General features: G+C 42.0%; 2 protein-coding genes and 1 non-coding gene across 5 annotated transcripts in view; 1 reads left to right on the plus strand and 2 right to left on the minus strand.

The window, feature by feature from the left end:
- The first annotated feature begins 3,308 nt into the window (after positions 1–3,308).
- Positions 3,309–22,375, plus strand: part of CDC20B (cell division cycle 20B) — a 31,985-nt gene continuing 12,918 nt past the window's right edge. Inside the window, exons 1-5 of the mRNA XM_065663873.1 lie at positions 3,309–3,564; positions 3,726–3,797; positions 17,197–17,377; positions 18,980–19,101; positions 21,962–22,046. Coding sequence (XP_065519945.1) covers positions 3,502–3,564; positions 3,726–3,797; positions 17,197–17,377; positions 18,980–19,101; positions 21,962–22,046 — 523 coding nt within the window. The 5' untranslated portion in view covers positions 3,309–3,501. The remainder of the gene's footprint in view (positions 3,565–3,725; positions 3,798–17,196; positions 17,378–18,979; positions 19,102–21,961; positions 22,047–22,375) is intronic.
- GPX8 (glutathione peroxidase 8 (putative)) lies at positions 9,975–14,466 on the minus strand. 3 transcript variants are annotated; one of them, XM_065661769.1, is made up of 4 exons: positions 14,244–14,466; positions 13,396–13,657; positions 12,277–12,297; positions 9,975–10,733 (listed from the first exon to the last, which is right to left on the minus strand). In XM_065661769.1, exons 1-4 carry the CDS (start codon positions 14,448–14,450, stop codon positions 10,570–10,572), a joined length of 654 nt encoding a protein of 217 aa, XP_065517841.1. In that variant the 5' UTR covers positions 14,451–14,466; the 3' UTR covers positions 9,975–10,569. The 3 variants fall into 3 exon arrangements, with proteins under 3 accessions (XP_065517841.1, XP_065517842.1, XP_065517843.1); XM_065661770.1 differs by lacking the exon at positions 12,277–12,297; XM_065661771.1 differs by lacking the exons at positions 12,277–12,297; positions 13,396–13,657 and having other exon boundaries at positions 10,577–10,733.
- Positions 11,838–11,911, minus strand: TRNAN-GUU (transfer RNA asparagine (anticodon GUU)). Its single transcript has one exon. It is a non-coding gene; the product is annotated as a tRNA-Asn (tRNA).

A 22,375-nucleotide genomic window follows, 5' to 3' on the forward strand; every position in this document is an offset into this window, starting at 1 on the left:
AAGCTAAAGAGCAGTTTTGTTTACTTCTCTTTCTCTGACATGGAGACAAGCTGTCACCTACTACTTTTAAGACAATTTTCTATGACCAGCTCTTGTGATCCTCTACTTGTCAGAACTTGGTGAAAACTAGCATCACCTCTTGTCAGCAATTATCTGGCAAGGAGCACCCTCATTATCGTGTTCTGAGACACCTGGGGCTTACAATTTTTAGTGGTCCTTGGTCAGCAGTCTGGATGTTATGAATCCAGCTTTTTCTGAAATGTGTTATTTCAGTCAGTGCTTAATTACCTGATAACACTTGGGAGGCTTGTAACTGATGTCCAGATCCCACCTTCAAACGATAAACTCGTATTTTAGCTTGAAAAATTCTGAAGGCTGCTTCTCCTGAAAAATTGGTATCAAAAGTCTTTGGGGATAACAGAGGAGAAAAAAATCCGAAAGTTACTATGGGATTGAGAACCTGATTGGCAGTTTTCAAGGATGTACCAAGCAACAACATATCAGCACCATCTGCTGCCAGCAGGGACAAACTACATACTTCCTGCATAGTGGTTTGGGGATATTTTTACAGTGAGCTACAAAAATTCACTCCCGTTTCTAGTATATAATTTAAATAACTCAGCAATTGGCTGCATCGGTTCTATAATGAGGAGCCTAAGATGAGAAAGAAATGAAGTGAGAAAGAAATGAAGACACTTGACCAAGATGAACTTTTCATCTCACTTTGAAGAGACACAAGTTAGTGAGATGCTGGAAGCATTTCAGAAGAGATACGCTTATCTGTGGAAAGCTTTTCTAAAATAAAAGTCCATTGTCTAAAATTCAGTTTCAGTTTTTTAAGTGACAACAGAGATTTTATCTACCACATCATTTCCAGATTACCAGGTGCTTCAAGAGAAGACGAGAGCTTTAAGGATATCCTTGGTGTGTTGTGTAATACTTGCCACAAAATCCAAGTCATCCTCCTTAGCAAACATAAAGCAACTCAGATTTTCCCACTTCTGCTTATTTCTGGATTTTATTTTCCATTGACTTCATTTAGGGATCTACTTATTTTAAGGCTACTAGCAAACATAATGTCTTGGCATGTTTTTTACCTTCTAATCAGCATTCAGACATTTTACAGAAAAGCCTCCAAATGTTTTCTTGTAACGTGTTCCTGATGTATGCATGCATAAGTTTCACAGGCAGGAATCCCTGCTTGTAACACCAATTGCAGTGCATCATGTTATTTACTCTTTAAGGGCTTGCTTGGCATTAATTAATCCTAATTCTAATTCACTCAAAGAAAACCTTGTTGACTGAACGACTTTTGACTAGTATCACAGCTTACAACCATACAGCTCTCAGACTGCAACCTCTTTCGTCCCACTGTCGAACAAACTGTGTGGTTACAGGTTTGCTCATCTGAAATTAAGCTTTCAGTGCAAGCAAAAGCTTCGTTAAGAGGCCCAGACACTGGTCTGGTACATAACAGTTCAATATACTTTGCCTGAGTGTTGCTAATTCATTGAGTATTAAAGTCAGCCGGCTTTGCCATGCATGCCAGCATCTGCTGTTAGGGAGGGTAACTGTTAGTTGGCCGTGAATGACAGTCTTGTAGGAAGAGCTCGTATTCGGTTAAACGAACAACTGAAGCATTGCAAACAATCCTTTGTGGTAGTACTCTAGCAATGAATGCCTTATATGTTGTTTGCTTTATGGAAAGCTCTAAGGTGGAGTTGAGTGACTCAGACGCTTTGTGTCCTGATTCTGCTTAGCTGTGTCCTTACCAGTACGAAATGAGATGATAAAATGGCATTTTTGAAATAGTTTCATTTTGATGTGACAAAACAGGTGTATCATCTGATATTTAAGTATTGCCTGTAACTCAGGCATCAATATTCTCCTCCATGTTGCTTACATGATGTCCTTTTTCAGATGCGATGTGTGCAGCAGCTATAGAAATAGTAATGAGTCAGAAATGGGACTTTTCATGAGAAGATCTTAAGGTCCTTTCCAACCCTAACTGTTCCATGATTCTATTGGATTTTTTCAGAAGAATTTTTTTGTTGTTGTTCAAATGATACTTTTCCAACTGAAATTTGGAAAAATCTCTCTTATATTCTTGAAACCTTAAGTGAAAAAAACTTTGAGCACATTTTTAAAAGTGGCAGTCTGTTTCTTACTGTAAAAAGATAACACTTTTAATGTTGATTCTCAGATCCAAAAGCTAGAACGATGAAAAGCTTTTTCTTTTTTACAAGCTGCTTGTCCCTCAGCTTCTGTCACTTGAAAACCATCACTCAAAATTTTGAAACTGTAACAAGGCCTGAAAAAAGAATGGTTCTGAACTTATTTTTTTGGGGGGAAAAAAAGGAAAGAAGAAAAAGGGAGGTATATGTTGTGGTAACTCCTCTTTTCACTTCCTAGCTCTTTGGATTTAACAAAAACCTTATCTTGCAACAAAACCACAAAAAACATGTTCAACTTATTTCCTGCCAACGCCAGTTTTCTCGGGTGACACGAATGCCTAAAGTGTGTGCAATCCCCCTGTCACCTGCACGTAAGCAACTTATCTGCTGGGACAAACTGTCCACATTTTCCCCTACGACTTGTGCGTTTGCCCACCACGTTGAAGCAAGTGATCGCAAGTTGAATGGTTGCTTATGGCGGTGGTTAGGTTCTGCCCGGTTTTGTTTCTGGAAGCCTTGGCCACCACCACACGGTGCAGAGACGCGGCTCGCTGCGTTAGGTCTCTGCCTAGCTCCAGTTTTCGGACAGCCGGGCCCGGTCACCTCAGCGAGGAGATGCTCCCCGGGCCTCGCTGCGAGGCCGCTGCTGGGTGCCCTTGCCAGGCTCCTCACCGTCCGTAAAACCCCCGGTGAGAAGCCGGCCGACGTGAGGGGCTTTGCCCGGGGGTGCGCCGAGTCTGCCCCGCTCCGCTCTCGGGGCAGGGGCCGAGGCAGCCCTGTGGAGGTGACACACCGCCCCGGCGCTGGGGCGACGGCCCCGCTGCCTGCCCGTGCCCGGGAAGAGCCAGGACCGTTTGGCACCGGCCGCTGCCCCGCTCCCCCCGCGCAGGGGCTGCGGGACCCGCCGCGACGCGCTCCTTTGCCGCCGCCCGCCGCCGCTCCTTGGCGCCGCCGCGCAGCCCGGGCGCTCTCCGTCCCGCCGGCGCGCCGCGCCGCGCCGCCCCGGGCTGGGCCGGGCCGGGCCGAGCCGCGCCGCTGGCCGCGGGTTTCCGCCGCGCCGGGCGCTTCCGAGGGCTCCTTAAAGAGCCCCGGCGGCCGGAGAGCAGCGGCGCGGGGTGCGCGGTGGAGCGGCTGGCGCCGCACGGGCAGCGGGACCCGAGGGCTGGGGGGCAGCCAGCGGACTTTCCCGCAGGTGCCTTCCGTACCCCTGCCCTGGCCACCCGGTCACATCCCTGCGGGGTCCCCTCCGCCCGCAGGGACCCACCTGGAGGTCAGGTCATCTCGCCTGAGGCGGCAGCGGCGGTTGTCTCTGGCGGCCACGGCGGAGATGGAGTGGAACGGGGAGAAATCCGACCGGAGGACAGGCACGAGGGATGAGGACTTGCTGCCGGTAATGGTGCCCTGTGCGGGGGGCGGGGGCGGCCGGGGAGCTTGTCCTGTGGCTCCCAGCGGAGCCTTGCAAGGAGCTAGGCGGGATGGAGTGTGATTTAGGGGAGGAGAAGCCGCGAGGCACGCGTTGGTGAAGTGGTGTGCCTCTGTGTTTCTTTCAAGGAGAAAGGGATGAGAATATTTGGAAAAGACCTGAAGCGGAGCCGAGCGCAACGCCTACAGAAAGCAGCTAAGGTAGGGGCAAGCACAAGCATTCACAGTTTGTATGCGCTGCACTAAAGAGCTTTACATTTCTGGGGGAGGGAGAGGTGGAAACTGTCGAAAATAAGTGATCTTCAAAAAACAAACAAACAAACAAACAAAACAAACCACCAACCCAAGATTATATTATTTTTTCCTTTCCTATTAATCATTCTCATACTTCCTTAAATGTACCATCTGAAATGTCAGGAAAACACAAGTTACGGGGAAGTGTCATCTGTTGAGGGGAGAAATTCAAAACACCTGTGTGGGCTTCTCTCCTTTGACACTAGAGAGACTGCTTGCTGTTTAAACTGAAATGATTGAAGGGGTTGTATGGATTTACAGAGCTTCCTTTTTATTAGCAGTGCACGCTGATTTGTCCAACCTTTAGAGGGTGGTAAAGATAAAAGGGACAGAAAAACCTGTTGCATAACCAGTACGAACATAGGTGGAAAGCCTATAAATCACCAACAACATGCTTGACAGTAAAAAGAGGCAAAATATAGGCAGCTTGTGACTTACGGAGTTGACAGAGATCACAAAACCTGGTGAGACAGCAGTACACAGGCTGGTGGAATGGGAGGTGAAGGCGTAGAAAGAATTGACCATGCTGAAAACACCAAAACAGGCAATGAGTAGTAGACTCCTAGATGTGACCAGAGTATAGAAATGTAGCCACCAGCATGCTGAGAATGTCACTTCAACATACATATTTCATGTAAGTGACCCCGTGGGAAAAGCTATGTTGTTAAACTGAGCAATGACTGGGTCCTAGGAAAAGAAACTTTGGAGGGGGATGGTAAGGGAGCACTAATGACCAAACCTCAAGAGGATGTAACAGTCTGGCAGTGCGCTAGCTGGCTGTTGTGTCTGAAGTGTCAACAGCTGCTAGCTGCACTCCATATTGTTCCATTCAAAAGCATCGTGGAAAACTCAGAGGTGGCCTCCTCTTGCTATGGAACAAGCAGAACTCAATTAGCCAGTACTTTTATGTGGCTGCTAACAACAGCATCCAGGCAAGTAAATTTTCCAGTGTTCTGTTTCGTATTGAGTTGAGATTTATGTTGAGTGATTTAAGTCCAGTTTTAAAGAAGCAAGGGAAAGCTTTGAATTTGGTATTTGTTTTTCTATAGAGTGTATAGCTCGGTGGCTGCTTTCCAGTGTGACTTCAAAGGGCTTTCCATCAAAATGGATGTTGTAGGTATAATTTTGCCTCCATTCAGCCTAAATCCATAAGCTTGAATCTTGGGATCTTTATGCATCTTCCGTTATGTGGCTGTAAATAGAGGTAGTGTGGCTGATCACCTGATGTTAAATTGCTCTACGGAGTAACCAATGATAATTCTAAGTTTAAAATAGCCTAAAGGTGACTATATTTTGGGCTCATCTAGGCTAAAATTTCAACAGTGACCATAAATGGATGCCCAAGAGAGAAAAGACTGAAGTTAAGTATATGTGATATTAATTAACTTCTGGAGATAACATGCTATATTGGTGCTGGTAAAACTGAGGCAAGAAACTCTTTGCAATGCTATTCAGTTTGTTTTGGATAGTCTGGGATCTGATTCTAGTGATTCGGAGAAAACTCCAGGAACAAACTTGCCAACAAAGTTTTCAAGCTGACAAGCAGGTATTCTTTATTGAGGTGCCAGGAGACACGGGGGATAGCTTCTCCTAACATGTGTCTCCCTAGTTGCCACACATGCTGTCCTTTTATAGTCACTGGGCATACATACATATTCATGAGGCTACGTATTGATTACATCATTTTCCAGAAAGCTCCCCACATGCGTATGGAATTGTGGTGGTGGTCTCTGAGAGTCGTTTACTTCTTCAAACAATCTTCATCACTTCTGGCAGCCTTTGAAGCATTTGCAGTAGATGTTTATCCCAGTTTAATTGGTTCGTTAGCACCAGAGACTCTCATCCTCCTACTTATCAGTTAGTTTAGTTGTAGCCCATCCTGGACACCTGCCATTCCCAGATACTCCTTGTCCCTGTGTCCTGTTTTTCTGGACTGTTTTTCTTAAAACTATGTCAACTATAATGATTTATCTTGTGAGAGAATTCTCAGTATGTTCTCTAGTTGTACTCTATTTTTTCTCTATGTATCCTGCACCTCAGTAATTTTCCACTGCTACTGTTACAAAGCCATTAAACTTAACATTACTCAAAACTAATTCTAAAGGTTTATATATATTTCATTTTGTGATTTTGTTTCCCCCTTGTCTCACTAGTCATACTGCACATAGGTTTTAACTATTACTTCTGTTTTTTCTGAATCAGAAACTTATCTGTGTGATGTATTTCATGACAATATTTACTGCTTGAACTTGTGCATGTATGTGAAACATCAACTTCAAAACAGGTGAGCAATGCTGAATTTAGGTAGAAAATAAGAGATGTTTCCAGGCATGTTATATCATGAGACATCTTAATCTGCAGGGATTCTGTGTCTGCTAGGCAGTGTGTTGCTAGCTGGCTGCTGTATCTGAATGGAGCAGCCACTACTGCACTGTCACCAGCTGCAGAGCCAGCTCATCACTGTTTAAAGGAACAGCCAACCACTTTGGAACGTGGTAGGGGTCTAATTTCCGGGAATGCAGGTGGTGTGTTTGTGTGTGATGGGCTGGCAGTGTATGTTAGCTGATTAAAATTCTGACATCAGCTAACATGCAGTTGCTGTCCTTTTCCACACACCTTGATCATTGCAATGAAGAGCTACTACTTCTGCACCAGGAATCTTTTGGATCCACCTAATTTTTGACCGTCAGACTTGTTTCTGGTATTATAGTGGTATCTTGTATTTCTGTTATCTACTATCATCCAAAGAATTGTGAGACTTTCTAGTTGATTTAGTCTCTGATTTTCATCTGCTTTTAGCTACCAAGGTAACAGGAAGTTTGTAAGTACCTGAAACAGATAAATAATTCAAACATTTGAAACAATTTTAAGCTATAGAAATTTTCTTAAAGCAAAAGAACAGTTAAAAAGTCACAAAAGTTTTAAAGTTTGGTTTACTGAGTAAATAGATGCTGGAAAGTCTTAAAATAACTGCCTGAATGCTATATCTGAAAAATAATTCCCTTTCTATTCTATATAAAAAAAAAAAAAAAAAAAAAAAGACAAGTTACCTTTTAGAGTTTTCTTCTCCTCTTGCTTCTCAGAATAACTTACTTTGTGAACAGCAATACATTTGTAAACAGACATGCCCATAGTCTCACCAACCAAAAGACACAATCTGAATAGGACATAAAATTATACCTTGGACCGATAAAGGCTGGAAATACACTGATCCTTTGGCTGATGTTACACTGCAAGCTTCTGTCATACTGCCACAGGTAACTGAGTGTTACTTCTATCCTCATCCTGGCACTCCAGGCACTTTGAAGAGTTAAAAAGAAACTTGTAATTACTTGCTGTATCTGGGTGCTGCCATATGTGCCTTGCAAAGTGCAGGTGTCATAGGAAGAGAAATAGCATCACTGTTTGTGATGGTCCAAAGAATTGGGGTGATCCTGCTGCTGTGTGTGGTGATTAGGCAGTGTACTTAGTAGCTGTTCTACGTATACCAGCAACTGACTACACTGCCACATTACCACATCACTGTTGAGACAAGAAAGTTATCATAAATACTGTTACAATAAATACACTGGTTTTAGACATGTATCATCTGATCCTTAAAGGTGGTATAGGGCCCAGTGCCTGCCTAGTTGCCCTGACTGAAAGGAGCTATTCTAGGTTGTGCAAACTGAGTGAACAAGTGTAAAAAAGTATTTGATGTACCTGTACAGGAAATCCAACTGGCTTCTAAAGAAGTTAATAAATTATGTAAGTATTAAGTAAGAGTTTCAGGTTTGGGCAGTTTAATCTTAAACTGGTGAGATTATTTAATAATCTAATAAACATGTTTTAATCTGTTTATAGTGTTTGTAGTTTAGTATTTTTTATAAGATATATCCCACATAAATGGTAAATGGACATTTATGAAAACATGTATTCATATTACTTTGTTGACTTTCAACTATAGATAAATGTGTGCTTGTATAACAGTGTTCTATCTTTCATTTATTCACTGTTCCAAGTCTGTGTAGATTTGGCTGGCAAAGATGTCTGCTTTATTTTTACCCTTTTTAACTGTTAACTTCATTTTAAGAAAGAAGTGATAAGTTTCTCAGTGATCTGCCCTAAATATTACATTGGAAAAGCTGGTATGTCTCATGAAGAATAAGTAATACAAACGTACTGAGCTTACAGTTTGAAAAACTGAAAAACTTAAGCTCTGTGTAGATTCAGGACTGAATGGTACCTATATTCAAATTTCCACAGAAGATGGTTGTAGTGGATTTTGATCAAACAGTGAAATAAGACATTTAGTGACTGTTTCCTCAGGCAAAACCTTCCTTTTCTAGAAATCTGAAGTAAAAGTAATTCAGGAAGCAGGGAGTTAAATAATCATGTCCACTCTTTTGCTAATACCCCATGTTATTTCTGAATACCAGGAAAGATATTTTATCTCAGTGCTGGCACTGAGTTATGTAAGACTACAGCATGCCCTGTGAAAAACAGAATGTGAGCCTCCGTGAGTGAATTGCAAGCAAGGTGTGCACACTCCCTTCCTTCCTGTTCCCTTCCAAATAAGAAAATGATACTACACAGTTTGTCACTCAATAGGGTATTTCAAGAACTTGAGTGAAATTTCCTCTATGTTGAGTAATATGCTCAGGCAATAACAGGACTAAAATGTATTATTTTTCAGATGTTCCACTAACAGCACCCAACATTTCTTTATACTTACACTTTTTTATTCAGTGATACAAAAAAAAAAAAAAAAACCCCACAAAAAACAAAAAAACAGGGAGATACAGTAGTGCACATGAATGGATGTGCATGTTTTAGTCACATATATTTTTTCCAGTAAAGATGTCATCCACTACTTATGGAAACAACATGGTGTCCTGCCACTTAGTTCTATGGAATATAGACTGCTGCCAGTGAGGGGAGAGAATCCACATCTCTGTTTCCTTCCTACTCCATCAAAGCAGCAGGGGCATGTGACAAAAATCACCTGACGCCTTCCACTACATGTTCCCAAGGCTGGAACTGTACATGCACAAGAAAACAAGTGAAACACAGAACCTCAGTGTAAAAGCAGGAGCTGTGTTTTAACTGATTGGGTGCAGAAACCTGTGAGCAAGCAACTCAGAGGTTGGTCTAAACCACCAGCAATAGGCATGTTTGGACTAAGTAGACCCTTATGTAGGCCTCTGCTGATCTCTGAAAGTTAAGAGTGGATAAAATTGTCATGCATAAGGTTTGACCTTCCTTCCAAAATGATGCTTATCTTACAGAGGGTGACTGTTTAATCCTCTACATCAATATCATTACTCATTCTTTTTAAATTGTTTATGTCCATATCCTTCAGAGGCTTCCTGTGAAATTCTCTGTGAATTTCACAGAGGAATGAGAAAATACCCTCTTTTAAATTGCTTCTGAATTTCTCACCTTTTAAATTCAGTTATGTGGCTATGTTTATTGGAAAGTGTTTTGAAGCACTTTGGGTATTCTCAGTCACTGTTAGATTTGCAAGAGAACAGTGTTAATACTTCAAGTCCTTTTTCATATAGAAAACCCCTCTGAGATTCTGTTTCTCTCATTTATATTCTCTCAGGCTTCCTTTAAGACTTGGACAGTTGGAATGAAGTTCCTTATTTCAGTTTTCTGTCTATATTCATCAAAAGATAAATCAAAGCACTTGGCAATTTGAAATAGAACAGTGGAAAAGAGCTGGAAATGGGTTTGAGGTTACATGCAGGATTGGGGAGACTGCAAATTGAGAAGAGTGGGGCTTAAGGCATGAACTTTCAGCCCCTTCTTCTACCTTTACTTAAGGACTGGTTTATTGCAGAGATGCAAGGTAGAAGGATGTCTGACTGCCAGGCTGTCAATGTTTGTTGCCCCTTGAATCTTCCTGTGAGCACCCATGTGCATGTATTCACACAGGCCCTGCTTTCGTCCAGGTCAGAAGGCTGGGGATCCAGCTCATACCCAAGCTGCTCTACTGCAGTGCAAAGGTATGCAGAAGGCTAAAGAGGTTAAAGGTGCTGCTGTAAAGGTGAAATGTAAAATTAATCAAAATACAAAGCAGGCAAGGAAATCTTTTTGCAATTTTTACTTTTTCTTTTCATAATTTTATTTTCTATGTACAGTTTTTTACAACTAAGTTGACAGCTTTACAATTCACCCATCTTCCCTGCAAAGATACTGCAAAGCTGGTATCTTCAGTTGCATTTGTTTCTAAAAACCCTGCTGTGATGCATCTGTCCCCAAGTGTTTCAGTCAGGGCATTTATATGTTAATGGAATATCGAAATCTATTTGTTCCTGGTAGATGAGAAACAAAACTCTTCTGTGCAAATACTGAGTAATTTATCAACAATTCCTCTTCTTTTTAGCTATCTCCCTGCTCTTGATGACTTTAATTAGCTACTGTCGGTAATGTAAAGAAACATTCAAAACTTTATGCAATTTCAAGGTCCATCCCTGCACGGTACTGAGTGTCTTTCTATTCTCAGTAGCCTCCCATAGTTCTCAAGGCCCTTACATGAACCAGTCCAACATTAATAGACATAGTATAGCTGAAAATACTAACACCAAAGAGAAGTAAAATTGCCTGATGGTTTAGCTTCTAGCAGCATTTTCCAGGAATGTAGTAAGCCTGTGTACCCATGTTGTTGAATGGATTTACCACCTAAATGGCTTTTTCATAGGTCTTCTCTTTTTTTCACGATAATCTGCCTAATTAATGATGCTACTTCTGGCTTGATATTTTCTATAGGCTCTTCAGGTCTCCAGAATTTCACAACTTTACCTTCAGGGCTGACAAGGTATTTCCAGAAATTCCATCGAGGCTCTTTCTTTGAAGAATCTGTAAGAATGGCATCAGATCGTTTAAGTGACTTAACACTTGTAATTGTTTCATTGCTCTCAGTGATTCTAAAACTATGTTGAAGTAATCCCACCTTGTTCTCTGCTAGTAGTCTGGGCATGGGTTTAGCGGTTGGTGTTAACAATCTGAAAAGTGGGAAGTGAATTATGCTTTCCCCTCATTATGAAATTGATAAAGAGTTCCTACTTCTACTATGCTGTTTCCTAGGGAGGATGATATGAGGTCTGAATACTCATTTCAGGAATCCCCAGTTTTATGCTGGTTTAGTGGAAATTAAACAGGAGCAGGTAGTCACTCTGGTGATGGCTTAATTTGACTCCTTAAAACCCATGAGGCAAAACTTTACCAGTATCTTTGCTGGGATGAATACCAAGTAAGATAATTTCTGAGATCAAGGGTCTATCCATAAACTATGTGGCTCCTAGAAGAGGCTTTGTCTTTGGAGGGTCTTACAGGTTTGGAGGGAAATCTCTCTGAGAGAAAAACTAGGAGAAAACTCCAGGAGATTTTTACTGAGGAATGTGTCCAGTGGGTAACAATACTGAATCCTACACTGATTCTTGGAATCAATGGGTTGAATTTTGCCGTTGTACTACATTTGTAATGTTATGACTGTAAGGGAACACAATTGCAAGCAAATGGGTACAGTAAAGCTTATGTCATGGAGGCTTTGGCCCAGCTACTAATTATATCTTCACTGAGTTGTATCAGTTTGAAGCAACCCAGTCTCTGTATACTCTTCATCGTTCATCAATTCATATGAATACACAACGTACAGACATGTAGGAAGCTGGACATTATTTGAGGAAAGGTGAGTTCACAAACTTTACCCAACAAAATGCCTTACTGCTATGACAGAAACAAGAAGCAGTTGTGTAAAAACCCTGGGGTTTATGCTGCCAAGGGATTCTTTTTGCACTGGACTATCTGACAGTGCTGAACAAATAGTAGCTAGCAGTCACTGTCACAAGGGGGTGTAGCATGAAGATGCTCAATCTTAGGCTCATAGAATGGTTTGGGTTGGAAAGGACACTAAAAGTCACCTAGTTCCACCCCACTGCCATGGGCAGGGAAAGCAGAACCCGTCCCTGGGTGGGCTTGAACCACCAGCCTTTCGGTTAACAGCCGAATGCGCTGACCAGTTGCGCCACAGAGACTCCCTTCTGACTGTCAAGATGGGTACATGAAGAAAACAGGTGCTTCTTTAACTGAAGATAAGCAATAATTTCATGTGAAGCAGAGAAATGCAGGAAAAGACAGGCCTTATTTCAAAATATTTAAGTACTAGAGGATCTTCCTCCTCCTTGTGGGTGAACAGTATGTCAAGTAAGAACCAACTGAGTGCATGTGGCTGTTCTAAGTGTTAATGTCTGATACTGATTGGTAGTTAGAATCTAGATTCATCCCACACAGCTGGTACATATGTGCTTTAGTCTCCTCTATAATGAACTGAAAGGCACCTCCAACATGCATTAAATAATTCCACTGGACATCAGGCTATTCAAGAGCAACAAGACCTTACCTGAGGTCTTTGGTGACATGCCTAAGGGGAGGAAGGAAGAAATACAGTTACAGTGACAATGGTGACCTCTTAAATGACTCCTGAACGATATTATTTTTCAAGTACATGACAGGTATCACAGAGGATATGGCAAGAAGCAACAGACTTAAGTAGTGTAAGAAAGATTTCATTTAGATGATGGAATGACTTTCTGACAAGAGGAGCTGTGAACACCTGTAACAGGCTGGGAGGTTTTAGCATCTCTCATCTGACTACTGTAATAGTTTGGAAAAACAGCTGTAGTACTAATTTGGGTAATCGTGATCCTGTCTTGGGGCAGGGAGATGGAATATGGGCTTGAGCCTTCTACCTTATTTTCTCTTTCAAATGATGTGATAGAGAAGGATTATGTTCTCATTATCCTTTATTTCATATGTCAGTAATTAGTATGGTTCAAACACCTGGCCAAACCTTAGGAGAATTGAGATGATTTTCAAGTTGACTTTGAGACTATGAGCATTTTGGTCAACTGAAGAGAGTTTCATTTTGCTTGTGAGAATATGAGGCTCTGAGTCACTAAATTTACTGTAACAGGATTACCTGTGCAAGTGAGTTTTTTGGGTCCTGAAATTCGCAAGACAAATTAATGCAAATCAGTGATTATATATAACTAAGGTATATATGCTTTACAATACAGTTTAAATAAAGGTAGGCATATTATTCTGCTAGAAAAGGAATTTTTTTAATGTGCATGTGCTTATGTAAAATCTTTCTATAATTTTATGACCCACATAATTAGATTTTTCTCCATAAAGAAGTTGTTTTATAACAAAAGTTATACAATTTGAAATGGGATTTTGTAGATGGGACTCTTTGCTCTCATACATCCACAAGATGTATGTTTGTATCTGGGCTGGACACAGCTAGAAATGTATGAGGAGAAATGGATGCTTTCAGGGCACAACTCGTCTGACCGTATTTTTGATACCCACATTGAAACTAGATGAACTGTATGGTGAGTGCCTGTTTCTCTCCATCGACTATGAGGACTACAACGTTTCCCAACACACAAACTCAGACTACAATTCTGGGAGAATACCGTGGTTACAGGATGTTTGATATATAAAAGAAAACAGTTACCTATTAGAAATCTAAAGGCGGGCTCTGCTTCTGATCCTAGGATCTTGATTTTGTGGAAAACAGGGAAAGTTACTCCGTAGTTTCCTTTGACAAAAGACTCTATTTCCTGGCTTGAACTAGGCTCTGATTCTCCAAACTGGTTGCAGGGAAAAGCCAGCACAGTGAAGTGGGAGGGACCAAACTCTCTGTGTAGTTCTTGCAGTGCGATGTAATTTTTGTCTGTGTGCTGGCAGTAACTGGCCACGTTTACAACCAAAGCTGCCTTCAGAGAAATAAAGTTATAAAAGTAAGAAAAAACCCTAGAGGCTGTGCAGAAATACAATTAAGTTTTAAAACGGCATCTCCCACTAACATAATCGTTCCTGCCAGAAAGCTGTATCAATATGTCTGATCATAATTTCAGTAAACTCGTAAGGATGTTATTTTTTTTTTATAAATTCAATAAAAACTTCAACCTATAGCTTTGTTTTAATATAAGCATGTAAAAAAGCAGATATTTAAGACAGGCACTAGAATCATATTTATTAGATCAATTTTCAGAATTTGATATAACATGCTACTATTCTTAACCAAGATTAAAACATGCAAATTGTATTGTTAGGCTATACTGAGTTGTAATACAGAATACGCCACTCCCCCATTTTTCTTGATTTCTTACACCTAATGCTTAATTCCTGGAGCAGGCCTAAACAAAAAAAAAAAAATCTTACCAGATAACTGTTTGAAGAACAGGAATTTAGCACAAATCTGTGCTGAAAATTCCCATAACCAAACTTTTGTTTACCTACAACTGGACACCCGTTTGCAGTAACGATTCAAAAAGAAGATGTAATAAAATCGTAACTTACTTTCCCTCTGTACTTCTCCAAGGAAATGATCCTTCCCCGTGAATCCTTGACTTCAAAAGAATAAAAATCTTTGGTTTTAGGTTTAAAAAGTCTGAGTTGCAGCAGGCAGAGAATGGCGGTACACAAAACCATTGACAGAAAGACAACAAAGACCCTGGCTTTGGGCACTGAGTATTTCAGAGGATAAGTAGTTGTGAGAGGCTCCATTTTCGGAATCTTTGGAGAGGAGCCTGGGCAGGCCTGGAATGTGAAGGAGGAGCTGAAATATGAAACTCACAGCTCGGATTGAGAAGAGCAAGCTGCTCTTTTTGTTTGTGTTGCAGCAGTGGCTGTTTCATATCACAGTGCCTCTGCTGGGCTTCAGAGCTCCTGGGGAAAGAACAGAAATCTCTCTGGGGAGAAAAATAAAATCCAAAGCCAAAATGAAAGATAAGTGTATTCCTATCACCTAAGGATGCTGAGCACTCTGTTAACTCATCTGTGTGGGAAACTGATGTTGGTCTGCCACACACTGTCTCGAGAGTTGCTGGTGTCTCTGTGTTTGTAGTTCAGCTCCAGCTCAACCCCTGTGCCCCTTGGGTGTCCCTGGCAGAGCGGTTCAGCAGCTATCAGAGAGACCTGGACAAGGAATTTGGGGACCAGCTCTTTGTAAAGCTTTTCTAAGCACACCAGGCAAAGAAAATCTCTTTGCTGATGCTCTGGCATAACAGAAGACAGTAAAATGTTTTTTGTTTGTTTGTTTTTGAATGGAGGGTGTGTATGTGATCGATGATGGAAGACGGGTTGCTTTTCTTATTGCTTCTGGATAAGTGGCAACTAGCTGTGCTGAGATGAAAAGATTGAAGGTCTGTACGAGAAAGGCGAGAGTTAGCTGAGAATTTGACGTACAAGCTAGACAGCTCCAGTGGTGTTCTGCTGGTGCAATTGCAAAAGACACTCTGAAATTCAGAGCCACACAAGTCTGGTGTTTTATCTGTCTTCATTAATTGCTGTACATGATAAAGATGTTTGCCTGTGGACCTTAGTTTCTGAAGGTAGATCAACATGTACTGGTTACAACAAACAAGTTACAGGAAAAAAAATTTTCTGTCTTCATGTCTTCCCTTACTCAGTTCTTCCCTTTTTCTTTCTGTTCATTTACTATTTTCTTTCTTCCTCTCAGCTTTCAAGATTTTGTTTTGTCTTTCTCACATGCTGACTTGAAAAGCAAGTTTGAATGTGTTTGATTTCAGAAAACCCATGCAAGATTCTGGGGTCTGTTTCAACAGCTTGTAATTGGTATCTAATATTATTTCAGAGATTAAAAAGGACTTTCTATATTACAAATATTTATTGGAGTACCTAATAATGATCCAGAAGCCTATTATAATTCCCGTGCTTCCTTACTGTAGTTATTTTCACCTAAAACATTGCTTTAAATCTGTCTAAAAAACCAAAATATTGTGTTCAATATTACCTAGGTTCTTAAATTTCAAATTTTGATATATTCTTATGTTTTATATTTCCCTGACACAAATTGCTGTATGAATAAATTTGAATGTAAGAAGGGAGACACTCCAGAGGGACCATGGTCTCCAGAGGGACCTGGACATGCTAGAAAGGTGGGCCCATGCAAACCTCATGTAGTTCAACCAAGCCAAGTGCAAGGTACTACACCCAAGTCAGACAATCCACAGCTACAGGCTGGGTGGAGAAGAGATTCAGAGCATCCCTGCAGAGAAGGACTTGGGGGTGTTGGCCAATGAGAAACTGATCATGAGCCGGCTTCAGTGTGCGATTGCAGCCCAGAAAGCCAGCTGTATCCTGGGCTGTATCAAAAGGAGTGTGACCAGCAGGCTGAAGGAGGTGATCCTGCCCCTCTACTCTGCTCTTGTGAGACCTCACTTGAAGCACTGTGTGCAGTTCTGGTGTCCTCAGCATAAGAACATGGAACTGTTGGAACAAGTCCAGAGGAGGGCCATGAGGATGATCAGGGGACTGGAGCACCTCTCGTATGAAGAAAGGCTGAGAAAGCTGGGGCTGTTCAGCCTGGAGAAGAGAAGGCTGCGTGGAGACCTCATAGCAGCCTTCCAGTATCTGAAGGGGGCTTACAAGGATGCTGGAGAGGGACTCTTCATTGCTGACTGTAGTAATAAGACCAGAGGTAATGGGTTCAAACTGAAACAGGCAAGTTCAGGTTCAATATAAGGAAGAAGTTCTTCCGTGTGAGGGTGCTGAGGCACTGGCACAGGGTGCCCAGAGAAGCTGTGGCTGCCCCATCCCTGGCAGCGCTCATGGCTTTGAGCAACGGGCTCTAGTGTGTGATGTCCCTGCCTCCCCAGCAGGGGGCTGGAACTAGATGATTTTAAGGTGTTTTCCAACCCTAACCTTTCTATGAGTTTATAGAATTTAAATCTATCATTTAATATTTATTTAGTATGCCTTAATGTATTAAAAAGTATCAGGTAACATTAAAAATAATAACATGAGCAAGTCGCAGTGGAGGTAAGATTCAGAAATCAGGACAGATTGAAGTTCCCCTTTGGGTGAGGATCAGAAAACCAGCCTGGTTCTGGACAGCCAGCATGTGGGTTTGCCCAAATGCCCGTTCCTCAGCAAAGACCAGGTCCATGAGCCTATGCTAAATGTCTGAAGATGCCTTGGGTCTTTCACAGGCCAGTGCCGTAGCCTGGTGCGTAAGTGACACAAATTCAGTCATTGCTTTTTTTTTCCTCTGCCACAGGTTTTCTGTGTTCGAGTTGATTCAGAGGTACTTATTAATCCAGAAACATGTATTTCTTTCTGGTTTTCTCCATCTAGGTGACCGACTGCCAGCATTCATTTCCATGGCTTGCACTCTGTGGTGATCAGAGCCCACATGAAGCGGTAAAGGAAAACCTGATACAGCGTGAAGGGACGGAATGATGCTAAGTTATGACTAAATTCTGTGTTTCATCTCCTTCCCCTTGTGCAGGACCCAGTGGCCGAAGGCACCACGTACTCCGGGTTTAAGAACGCCATGAGGAGAAAGCTGGCGGCCCGGGCTCCTGTGGCCAGCAGCCCCCGTGTCACAAGATGGCAGCAGCGGCACGCTGGAGGAGCTGCCGGGGCCGACGGCGCGGATCGGCTCATCAGCGCCCCGGGGACCACGGCAGGTAAGACCGGGCGCGACGGAGCCTTCTCGTAGGGGATGGCTTCATGCAGGGACCTCGGAGATAACCCGGGGTGGGGCACTGGTGTGATGCGTGCGGTGGTGCGTTCCCCATGTCCCGCTGTCGGGCTCTGGCCATGGCAGCTTGCATGTGCTGGGCAGCAGCCCGTGCTGTCCTTCACAGGCAGAGCTAACGCAGGGACAGGAGTGCAGTGCTGTCGTGACAGGAAAGCTGGGCCCAATGTGCACAGCCAGCATGGGACAGCAGGGTGTATGGGCAGCTGGTATCAAGAGTGTGTGTGTGTGCAAAAGCAATGAAAGAAAAGGAAGTCCTATCCCTAGCCAAGTAATGCCTGTTCCAGACCAGTCTTTTTTTCCTCTAGGATGGGGCTGTATTAGACTTGGTTTGAGTTGCACTGGGCTGTAAATGCACAGGGGTTGTTGCTGCACCTTCATATCTGGAATAGTTAACAGTAAGTGGCAGGAGAGCAGCAAAATTCATACAGGCCTTTGTCCTTCCCTTCCTTCTGCTTCTCCTTTGCCTTACACACAGCTACCACAGACTCGGCCAAAACTGTAGTACTGGGATCAGTGTCCATGCCTGCTGTGGTGTGGTGTACACATTCTTATGGAGAAGCTTGCCCTTGTTATTGTCTCTCCTTCAAAGTGTAAAGCTTCAGCTACTGACAAAGGGACAGTAACCAAGCGATGCTCACACTCAGTTCACCTCATGGAGAGACTTACCTGAGGGCCATTCAAAGCACAGGTCAAACTTTCAGTACTCTCACTTGGTCTGGAGAAGAAGTGACTGAAGGGGAGGCTGTTTCTGTTAACAAAGGGAGCTGATGAAAAGTTAAATGAGACTTTGAACTCTCTGACTCCTATTTTCAAGCAGTGCTTAGTGAAAGTGGGGAAGGGTTTAAATGCTGCATGTATGAGAAGAGCTTCCAGAAAGGTCTAGGGAAGTAAAGATGGCTTATTTCTTGATTAATAATTGAAATCTTTAGACAGCAAATAAAATATGCTGTTTAGTGTTCCGAATGTATACCTACGATGCCATGGGTGTTGGTCAGGAAGTGCAATTCTATCTTCTGCTAAGCAGAATACTAGAGCTGTTCAATAATACATGCCTAACTCTGTGAAACTCAGGTTCTAAAATAAGGTGAAGTCTTTCCTACTTCAGTTTCTAGAAGAGAAAGTCCTGCGTGCTGTCTGTACAAGCAGTGATGAAAGCCTATACGGCTATGGGAAATCGGATATTGATTTCCTATGGGGTAGGATCCTGTGTAACCAGTCTAAGACTGGATGTGAGCTGCAGTAGTAAACAGACCCTTTTTATGAAGGGAATGATCAATCTGACCTTTTTTAGACAACTCTTTTAGGATGAAATTTATAGTGCTGTAGAAATGTCACTTTAACTTCACTGACAAAAAGAAAGCAGGGTAAGTGGTTTGATTGTCAGTATTTGTGTTTTCCCACTTAGTGTATCAGATCTGCATTTGGAGTACTAGTACTACAAAATCAGTGTTATTCTGAAAAGTACTTGACAAATATCCCTGTATATGGCTTTAAAAGGAATTGTTACCATTAAAATTGTTTTTGCCAGTGACATTTCAGGTGCCTAAGGAACTCTCCAGCATAAAAACTGTTGTGACTCTAGCTAGCAAACATGCTGCAGCAGGCTTGGAAGGGAAGAATATCAGGAGAGCTGGAATGGAAAAGAAACAGGTGAGTAATGCAACACTGAAATGCACAGACAGGGTATTTGCTTTCCTGATTTTTTTCAACCTTATTGTGGGCCTGGAATCTGTTATGTGGATACTATCTTACTGACATGGAGAACAGTAAGATGAGGAGGTCCATTTAGGAAATGTCTTCTAGAGGAATATGAGGAGCAATTCCTTCATTATTTATTTGATTCAGCTTCTCTTCCCTTCCTCCAGGTTATTGTCATAAATTAAAATCAGAACTAAGCTAATGAACCCCTCAAGATTCATTTGTTACCTCTGGGGGAAAACATGTACTGTAAAAAATATGCATGAAAGGCATGAATGACTCAGTTTTCTACTTGCTTTAATAACCACTATGTGCAAAGAAGATAATTTCTTCAATTTTGCAGTATGTAGCTGTTCATTTTGTCATGAAGACAGAATGAAGTGCTATGAAAAATTTGCAAAAAAGAACTTACTATAAAGTAATGTATGTAAACCATTCTTCCTTAAATTGTAGTGTCTTCTGAAACATGAGTACATGTCATTGTCCTTGCTCTTAGTCATAAAGTCATAAAATGTTTTAGGTTGGAAGGGACCTTAAAAAATTATATAAACCACTCCCCCTACAATGAGAAGGGTCCTGTCCAACTAGATTGCTCAGGGTCCCTTCTTTCCCAGGATGGGGCATTAACAGCCCCTCTGGGAAACTTATTCCATTGTTTCACCACAATTTTTTTATCCCCAAAAATGTCTTCCTTACATCTACATTGAATCTACTCTCTTTCCTTGTCCTGTTTGCTCAGGCCCTACGAAAAATCTGTCCTCATCTTTCTTACAAGCCCCCTTCAAGTATGGAAAGGCCACAATAAAATCTCCCCAGAGCCTTCTTTTCTCTAGGCCAGTTTTTCCATCCACCAGTACCTCCAAGTCCTTCTTCGCAGGGCTGCTCTTAATCTCCTCATCCCCCAGCTGGTATTGACACTAGGGGTTGCCCTGACCCAGCTGCAGGACCTTGCACTTTGGCCTTGTTGAATGTCATGAGATTCATATGAGCTCACTTCTCAAGCTTGTTCAATAGTTGAATGTCATGAGATTCATATGAGCTCACTTCTCAAGCTTGTTCAGCTCCATTTGAATGGCATCTCATCCCTCAGGCGTGTCAGTGTCACCATTCAGCTTGGTGTTGTCTGCAAACTTGCAGATGGTGCACTTGATCTCACTCTGTGTCATTGATGAAGATACTAAACTATACTAATCCCAGTAAGTACTGTATGTCAGTCTTCCACGTGTCAGTGTTTCATCTGTACAATGAAGTTACTTACCTAGTCACTTACCCGTGATTTACAGGCAGGAGTTGAGTTAGAACTAAGATATTCTATTTCTGCATGAAGGTCTACAACATTTTCTTAAAGTGTGATTTGGGGGTCTTTGGGGTAACATTATGGGATGACCAAATCTCAAGTTCTTCCTAACATCACTTGGCAGTCAGTCCAAATCTATTAATCTACTTAGACACAGTAATTGATGACTATTTAATTTGTGCTGCCTTGAAGCATTAAAGAATGGGATGCATTGAAAATGAAGTCTTCCCACATTCCAGTGAATGTGTGTGGTCTCCTTGTTGGACAAAAGATTACTTCCATGTATACACAATCGGTTTTCCACAGAAATGTCTTCACTTGTTTCAGAAGGACACAGATCCAAGCTATCTGACTAGCTTTCTGCCAAGTTGTCTATATAAATTATACAGAAAGTGCCTCTCAAAGCTGAGGGCCTGCTGTATAACAACTGGGATGTGAAAGGAGGAACACTTTTTTTTTTTCCCCTGGCTGTGTTTTTATAAGACATTTCTTATCATGATTGCAACAGGGTTTTGAAGAAGAGTAACACTGAGTGTGCTTGGAAGCATAGATTTCACAGGCATTGGAGGAAGAGCATACTAATCTTAAGTGGTCGGTGAAAGCATCAGCTGCATTTCCATCTGACTGTAATAAAGAATTACAGACCAAGCAGACAACTGGCATCAAAGCATTCAACTTGGTGCACATTGTGAAGAAATGCATACTGTCGGGGATTGGTGAAGCGATTCCTATCTTGTGCTAGCTGATCTGAGGCTTTGCCTGAATCTTGGCCAAAGACCTAACCTAATTAAAAAAAAGAGTTCCAGTAACAGTTCAGATCTACCTTTTCTCATCTCTGCTGCATCCTCTGTTTCTTTGACACCCCAGGAAATGATGAAACATCTTGTAGATATTTTCATTTTCATATTGGAATACTGATTTAAGTAATGGGATCATAGAGCCCATGCTTAGGGACCCTGGTTTGAGAAAGGACTCTGACATCCAGTAGGTCTCATGCTGGAATCAATGGCCCTGCAGTGTGTACACCACAAACCCAGTCTTCCCTCACAGAGCCAGCCTGAGTCATCTTCTGCATACTGACTGCATGCAGAAAACATGGTATTGTTTGCTGGTAAAATTAGCCCAAATGCTAATTCAGAAGAGGGCAATGGGACACTAAGGTTTGGCAGGTGGCCTGTGGTAGTACCTACAGCTATACAGGCCTGAGACCTCTTCCACTGGTCAGATGGCCTTGTTCAGACAGGTTTGTTAAAGTTTGTGTGATCATTAGCAGTGAATTGGTGTTTTATGGAAGTAAAGATGGTGGCTCAAGTTAGAGCACGTGATTTGGACAGTGGTATTCTATGTTTGTTACTGATTGTCCACCCAAAAGACAAGCCTTCAGAGCTTTTTGTAAGAAGCGTTGAACTCTTTGAGGATATTTATGTTGTCTGTTATGCTAAAACAAGTTTTTGACAAATTCCTGAATTCGATCTTGCTTTCTCTTCATGGCATTGACAGAAACTTCCTTTCCAGCTTCCAGTGGTCCAGGACGTTGGATATATCAGTGCAGAAAGAGGTGACATGAAGGTCTGTGAAAATACCAATTGCACCTGGAAGGGTATGTTCCATTATGGCAAATATGTTCGTGCGTATTGAACAGTAAGATACAGCAGGCTCTGTCTACACAGGAAAAGCAAGTGCATCCTGTTCCAACAAATGTTACAGGATAATACAAAGTGGCTGAAATCTGTGCTGTGCTGCTCAGGGCTATTTCTAGAGTTTCCCTGCGTGTGGGAACTTCTTCCAGCGGGGTTAAGGGCTAGTATTTTACCTGGCTCGCCTTTGGGCTCCATCTGATTTAAGCATTGCTGGCTTAAAACATTAATTTTCTTCTAGCTTTTCAGTTTCAGAACCCTACAGATAATGTAAGGTTGTGCTGCAGTATGG

The sequence above is a fragment of the Lathamus discolor genome, chromosome Z, assembly GCF_037157495.1.
Source record: "Lathamus discolor isolate bLatDis1 chromosome Z, bLatDis1.hap1, whole genome shotgun sequence".
NCBI classification, from domain to species: Eukaryota; Metazoa; Chordata; class Aves; order Psittaciformes; family Psittacidae; genus Lathamus; species Lathamus discolor.